This window comes from Leucoraja erinacea, unplaced genomic scaffold (genome assembly GCF_028641065.1).
Source record: "Leucoraja erinacea ecotype New England unplaced genomic scaffold, Leri_hhj_1 Leri_207S, whole genome shotgun sequence".
Classification (NCBI taxonomy): domain Eukaryota; kingdom Metazoa; phylum Chordata; class Chondrichthyes; order Rajiformes; family Rajidae; genus Leucoraja; species Leucoraja erinaceus.
Window position 1 is genome coordinate 157,501 of NW_026576108.1, and position 7,109 is coordinate 164,609.

Consider the following 7,109-nt stretch of genomic DNA (forward strand, 5'->3'; position numbering starts at 1 on the left):
GGCACCGGCAGGTGCACACGGGCGAGAAGCCCCATGGCTGCTCCACCTGTGGTAAGAGCTTTGCCCGGTTGCATGGGCTGCGGAATCACCAGCGGGTGCACAGCAGTGAGCGGCCCTTCACCTGCTCTGACTGCGACAAAGGCTTCAAGTCGTTGTCGGTCCTGAAGGAGCACAGGCGCGTGCACACCGGGGAGCGCCCCTACACCTGCAGCGACTGCGGCACGAGCTTCACCCGCTCCAGCAGCCTGGTGGACCACCAGCGCACCCACACCGGGGAGCAGCCCTACACCTGCACCCTGTGCGGCAAGAGCTTCACCCATTCCAACAGCCTGCTAGTGCACCAGCGCACCCATACCGGCGAGCGCCCCTACACCTGTGCCCAGTGCGGCAAGGGCTTCACCTGCTCCAGCAGCCTGCGGTACCACCAGCGGATCCACACCGGAGAGCGCCCTTACACCTGCGCCCAGTGCGGCAAGGGCTTTACCTGCTCCAGCAGCATGCTGTACCACCAGCGCATCCACACCGTCGAGCGCCCCTACACCTGTGCCGAGTGCGGCAAGGGCTTCACTCAGTCCAGCAACCTGCTGCTGCACCAGCGCACCCACACCGGCGAGCGTCCCTACACTTGCGCCCAGTGCGGCAAGGGCTTCATCTCCTCCAGCAAACTGATGAAGCACCAGCGCACCCACACCGGCGAGCGTCCCTACACCTGCGCCCAGTGCGACAAGAGCTACACCTCCTCCAGCAACCTGATCAAGCACAAGCGCACCCACACCGGCGAGCGCCCCTACATCTGCATCCAATGCGGCAAGGGCTTCATCTGCTCCGCCCATCTGCGGTCCCACCAGCGGGTGCACGCCGGCGACCGTCCCGTCCCCAGCCCGGTGTGTGGAGAGCGCTTTGCCACGGCCACCCACGCCCTGTCTCACCAGCGCGTGCACACCAGTGGCCAGCCTTACGACTGCCCGTACTGCGGTGAGGAGTTTGACAGCTTGCGGGGGTTGCGGCAGCACCGGAGGACCCACGCCGGCGAGCAGCTGCTCCCACCGTGATAAGAGAGCATGGGGGCTGCGGGAGCACCAGCGGATACACACCAGAGAGAGACCCTTTGTGTGCGCTGTATGTGGCAAGGGTTTCATCCACATGTCCTGCCTGTGGCAGCACTGGCGTACCCACACCTGCCCGTCCTGTGGCAAGGCCTTTGCCCGCTCCTCCAGCCTGCTGGCACACCACCACATGGATAGGTGCTGTTTAGCTAGACACAAAATGCTGGAAGGAATGGGTAATGTTTCAGGGTCGAGACCCTTCTTCAGTGTGAACACGAAACGTCACCCATTCCTTCTCTCCAGAGTTGCTGCCTGTCCCACTGAGTTACTCCAGCACTTTGTGTTAGCCATAGAGTGATACAGTGTGGAAACAGGCCCTTCGGCCCAACTTGCCCACACCAACCAACATGTCCCAGCTACACGAGTCCCATCTGCCTGTATTTGGATTTGCCCTATCCATGTAACTGTCGAACTGTTTCTTAAAGGTTGGGATAGTCACAGCCTCAACTACCTTCTGTGACAGCTTGTTCCATACTCCCACCAACCTCTGTGTGAAAAAGTTACCTCTCAGTTTCCTATTAAATCTTTTCCCCTTCACCTTGAACCCATGTCCTCTGGTCCTTGATTCCCCGGGGTATGGGGAGAAGGCAGGAACGGGGTACTGATTGTGGATGATCAGCCATGATCACATTGAATGGTGGTGCTGTTTCAAAGGGCCGAATAGCCTACTTCTGCACCTATTGTCTCTTGTCTAATTACTATTGTATCAGGACTGGCCGTGTATTTCCTCCTACACTTGCGCTCGGTCCTCCAAGGCCTTCTGGATCTCCCGGTTGCCAACCATTTCAACTCCCCTTCCCCCTCCCACACTGATCTTTTTGTCCTGGGCCTCCTCCATTGCCACAGTGAGGTGACACGCAAACTGGAAGAACAGCACCTCATAGCTTACAGCCCAATGACATGAACATTGAATTCTCCAAATTAAGGAGACTCCCCCCTCCTAATCAAGTCCTGGAGTCTGTCCCGACCCCATCTCTTTTTTCCAGCTTTCTCCCCCGACTCCATCAGTCCAAAGAAGGGTCCAGACCCGACACGTCGCCTGTCCATTCCCCTCCAAAGTGCCGGTAGAACTCAGCAGGTCAGCCATCCGTGGTGGGAAACGGATGGAGAAGTGTTCCTATTACAAGCTCTCCTTGGCCCTGTCAAGAATGCGGTGTCCATTCTTGGGGTGGGATGCAAGGTCCGAGCTGACCAGTCATCGACAGCCCCCCTTCCCTTCCCTCGTGGGCCATCTCTTTGTCATTCCTCTGTCTTCTGCTTGCTGGATGACAAGCAGAACCATCTTGGCTTAACAGTAGATGTATCTTCTTCCTTTTGGCCTTTCGTTTCTGCAGGTATTTACAGCGGAATCAAAACTACTTCCCTTAGGTCCTGATCTTCCTTTTGTTTTAGTAAAGGTAGAACCTTTGACAGTTGCGATTGGTTTAGGATCTTGAATAGCATAGCATAAATTTGACATGAACCGTACTTCCTTTTCTATGAAGTTCCCCAGATCAGGAAGCTTGGCTCTCGATTCTCAATTTCCTCTAACAGACCAGCTTCATCTTTTCTCTAAGTCTATAGGGCAGTTTTAGAGTGATCATTTTCATGTTTCTAACAGCATTCATTTCTTGCATGTGGTCTAAGAGGGTAGTTTTTTCGTGTAGTATCCCCTTCTCTGCCTCCGTCTGCACTGAGGCCTAATGGCGGAGCTGGCGGCCTCCAACCTGTGACCGACCTCGAGGCTACAGAGGCAGAGCCAGCCAGGACTCACCAACAAGAGGCTGGCTGTCTTCCGGGCTAAGGCAGCAGTGGCCCGACTTGCTGGTGCGGCGTTCTGGCTTTCGGCGGCGGCCTGGAGCTGATGCAGTGGGGCTCGGAGCTGAGACTGTGGGACCTGGAGCTGGGGCAGCAGCCCGGAGCGGAGACTGTGGGACCCGGAGCTGGGGCAGGGGCCCGGAGCGGAGACTGCGGGACCCAGAGCTGGGTCGGCTGCCCGGAACGGAGACTGTGGGACCCGGAGCTGGGGCAGGGGCCCGGAGCAGAGACTGCGGGACCCAGAGCTGGGGCGGCTGCCCGGAGCTGATGCTGTGGCGGGTCGTCTCGGAGCGGAGACGGCGTTCCGGCTAGCGGCAGCGACATCACCATGGAGGTCCGTGGACTGGAGAACGGCATCTCCGGCTTGGATCAATCGCCTCAGCGCAGAGGGAGAACAAGGAGGGATGAGATGGAGACTAAGACTTTGCCTCCATCACAGTGAGGATGTGCTTGGTGAACTCACTGTGGTGGATGTTTAATTTGTGTTTATTGTATGGTTTGTTATTATTGCTTCTGTGTATGACTGCAGGCAACATAATTTCGTTCAGACCGAAAGGTCTGAATGACAATAAAGGATCTATCTATCTATCTATCCGTACTTCTAAGAAATATCGGAAACTCCCGCAATGCTTTTGCGTCTTCTGGCTGGATAGCTGTACAAGCATAGGCCTTCCTCATGAGGATGTCTTTGGATCATGGAAGTTTAAAGGGACTTTTATGTAATGTGTCAGCAGCGAGTGGAGACTGGAGGGTTCACCAGTGAACAAACGGGGAAGATGATTGAACTTTATTACCTTCCATCAGAATGAGGAATGTGGATTCTGCTGTAGTGGATGTTTATGTTAAATGTTATTTTATGTGGCTGTGTGTCTTGTTGCTTTTCACTTAGTATGGCTGTACGGTAACTCAAATATTACTATACCTTAATTGGTGCATGTGACAATAAATTCCAACTTGAACTTGATAAGCTTTTGTCTATATTTAAAAAAAAAGGATAATGCTGACTGATCGTGCACAATTGTGACAGCTTCATTTCAAAGACAGGTCAGGGGCATTCCCTGAGGGATTTGGGGGGTTGGAAGAGGTTTTGTCTGTGTTTTTCCCCTCAGTTGTTGTCCGGGGAGGGAAGGTCGGGGCGGCACTTGGATTGAGGTTTGGAAGGCTGAGCCCCTGCCCTGCCCCGACCCGCATCCGGCCCACCACGGAGGGGGAAGCGTGCAAACTCCACACGGACAGCGTCGGTGGTCGCCCTGTCCGGAGACAGGCCCTTTGGCCCCTCTGGTCTGCTACGTCGGGCTTTCTGCAACATAATCTTGCACTGTTCTGCATTGGATATTGCATTTATTGCGTTTGTCATCACTGTATGTACTGTTTGCTATGGCGGCTGCGTGTGAACGGGAGATTTCATCACCACCCGGTCGATGTGCAGAACAAACTAATGAAGCATTTGGAACACAGTTCTCCTGGGTTGCTGCAGGCTGAAGCATCAAACTACTACCCTGCTGAGCCCCGTCAGTTCCACATCACATAAACACACAGGCATGCCTATCGAAGCTAGTCCCACATGCCCACGTCTGGCCCCTCACCCTCTCTGCCTTTCCCACCCATGACTTTAGAAAGGAAGGAGGTGAGGAGGAATTTCTTTAGCCGGAGGGTGGTAAATCTGTGGAATTCATTGCCACAGAGGGCGGTGGAGCCCAAGTCACTGGATATTGTTTAGATTTTAGAGATACTGTGTGGAAACAGGCCCTTCGGCCCAACGAGTCATCGCCGACCAATGATCACCCCGTACACTAGCTCCATCCTACACACATTAGGGACAATTTTACAGAAGCCAATTAACCTACAAACCAGCAGGTCTTTGGAATGCGGAAGGAAACCGGAGCACTCGGAGAAAACCCACACAGGTCACAGGGAGAATGTGCAAACTCCGTACAGACAGCACTTGTATTCAAGATGGAACCCGGGTCTCGGGCGCTGTGAGGCAGCAACTCTACCGCTGCACCACTTTGTATTTTTGCTATCTATCATTTCACTTATTATTCACATCAGCAGTTGTGCACAAATGGTTCACATTAATAATGCCAATCAGGGGCAACTTTTCCACATAGCCGGAATGGGTGTATGGAATGAGCTGCCGGGGGAGGTAGTTGAGGGAGGGACTATCACAACATTCAAGAGACACTTGGATAGGTACATGGATAGGACAGGTTTGTAGGGATATGGGCGAAACGCGAGCAGGTGGGACTAGTGTAGATGGGGCATGTTGGTCTAGTGGTAGGACTAGTGTGGATGGGGAAAGCTGGTCGGGGTGGAACTAGTGTAGATGGGGCATGTTGGTCGGGGTGGGACTAGTGTAGATGGGGCATGTTGGTCGGGGTGGGACTAGTGTAGATGGGGCATGTTGGTCAGGGTGGGACTAGTGTAGATGGGGCATGTTGGTCGGTGTGGTACTAGTGTAGATGGGGCATGTTGGTCAGGGTGGGTCTAGTGTAGATGGGGCATAGATGGGGCATGTTGGTCGGGGTGGGACTAGTGTAGATGGGGCATGTTGGTCGGGGTGGGACTAGTGTAGATGGAGCATGTTGGTCGGGGTGGGACTAGTGTAGATGGGGCATGTTGGTCGGTGTGGGGACTAGTATAGATGGGGCATGTTGGTCGGTGGGAGTGTAGATGGGGCATGTTGGTGGGGGTGGGACTAGTGTAGATGGGGCATGTTGGTCGGGGTGGGACTAGTGTAGATGGGGCATGTTGGTCGGGGTGGGACTAGTGTAGATGGGGCATGTTGGTCGGGTTGGGACTAGTGTAGATGGGGCATGTTGGTCGGGGTGGGACTAGTGTAGATGGGGCATGTTGGTCGGGTGGGACTAGTGTAGATGGGGCATGTTGGTCGGGGTGGGACTAGTGTAGATGGGATGTTGGGACTAGTGTAGATGGGGCATGTTGGTCGGGGTGAGACTAGTGTAGATGGGGCATGTTGGTCGGGGTGGGACTAATGTAGATGGGACATGTTGGTCGGGGTGGGACTAGTGTAGATGGGGCATGTTGGTCGGTGTGGGCAAGTGAGGGAAGAGCCACCTGTTTCCATGGTGGGCTATTTCTATGCCTGTTTCCATGCTGTGACTCTATGAACTTCCAAGAGTAACATTCTCCTTTCTCTGCGTCATTCATTGTTAATAAAGAAAGTTTACTTTTCCTGTTTAAATGTCCACAGTAAAGTATAGTCAGAAGTGAGCCCAGCTGCTTCAGCCATGATGAATTAACAAATCATCACTATTCACTTCTCAGACGTTAGAATTGGTCAGAACATTCCCCCCACCGTGAAACTTGACACCAATGTCCCTCAGGGTCATGACCTTGCCACCCACAATGTCCGTCCACTGGTCAGAACACTATTTCAGCCACAGGAGCAGCAAAGATGAGATAGAACATGGGAAAGATATTGAGAACCTTCTGTCCTGAAGAGCCTACTCCTGCACCTAATGTCAGGAAAACAATTCATCCCTCAACATCAGCAAGACAAAAGAGTTAGTGTTTACAAGAACGGTCCCAGGAATGAGTGGGTTAACGTACGATGAGCGTTTGTTGGCACTGGGCCTGAACTTGCTGGAGTTTAGAAGATTGGGGGGGCGGGGGCATTGAAACTTCACCGAACAGTGAAAGGCCCGGATAGAGTGGATGTGGAGAGGGTGTTTCTACTAGTGGGAGAGTCTAGGACCAGAGGACACTGCCTCAGAATTAAAGGACCTTCCTTTAGGAAGGAAATTAGGAGGAATTTCTTTAGCCAGTGTGTGGTGAATCTGTGGGATTCGTTGCCACAGACCGTGGTGGAGGCCACAACTCAGTGGTATATATAAGGCAGAGATAGATAGATTGTTGATTAGTGCGGGTGTCAGGGGTTATGGGGAGAAGGCAGGAGAATGGGGTTGGGGGGAGATAGATCAGCCATGATTGAATGGTACACAAATTTGCTGGAGAAACTCAGCAGGTGCAGCAGCATCTATGGAGCGAAGAAAATAGGCGACGTTTCGGGCCGAAACCCTTCTTCAGACTGATGGGGGGGGGGGGGGAGAAGGAAGGAAAAAGGGAGGAGGAGGAGCCCGAGGGCGAGGGGATGGCAGGAGACAGCTCGAGGGTTAAGGAAGGGGAGGAGACAGCAAGGGCTAGCAAAATTGGGAGAATTCAACTTTCATGCCATCAGGACGC

General features: G+C 53.6%; 1 protein-coding gene across 1 annotated transcript in view; it reads left to right on the forward strand.

Annotated features, from left to right (window-relative positions):
- The window catches only part of LOC129716316 (zinc finger protein 850-like), a 26,765-nt gene extending 22,899 nt beyond the window's left edge, over positions 1-3,866 (forward strand). Inside the window, exon 3 of the mRNA XM_055666185.1 lies at positions 1-3,866. This exon is cut by the window's left edge and continues 253 nt beyond it. Within this exon, the coding sequence (XP_055522160.1) occupies positions 1-1,052 (1,052 nt within the window). The 3' untranslated portion in view covers positions 1,053-3,866.
- The last annotated feature ends 3,243 nt before the right edge of the window (positions 3,867-7,109 follow it).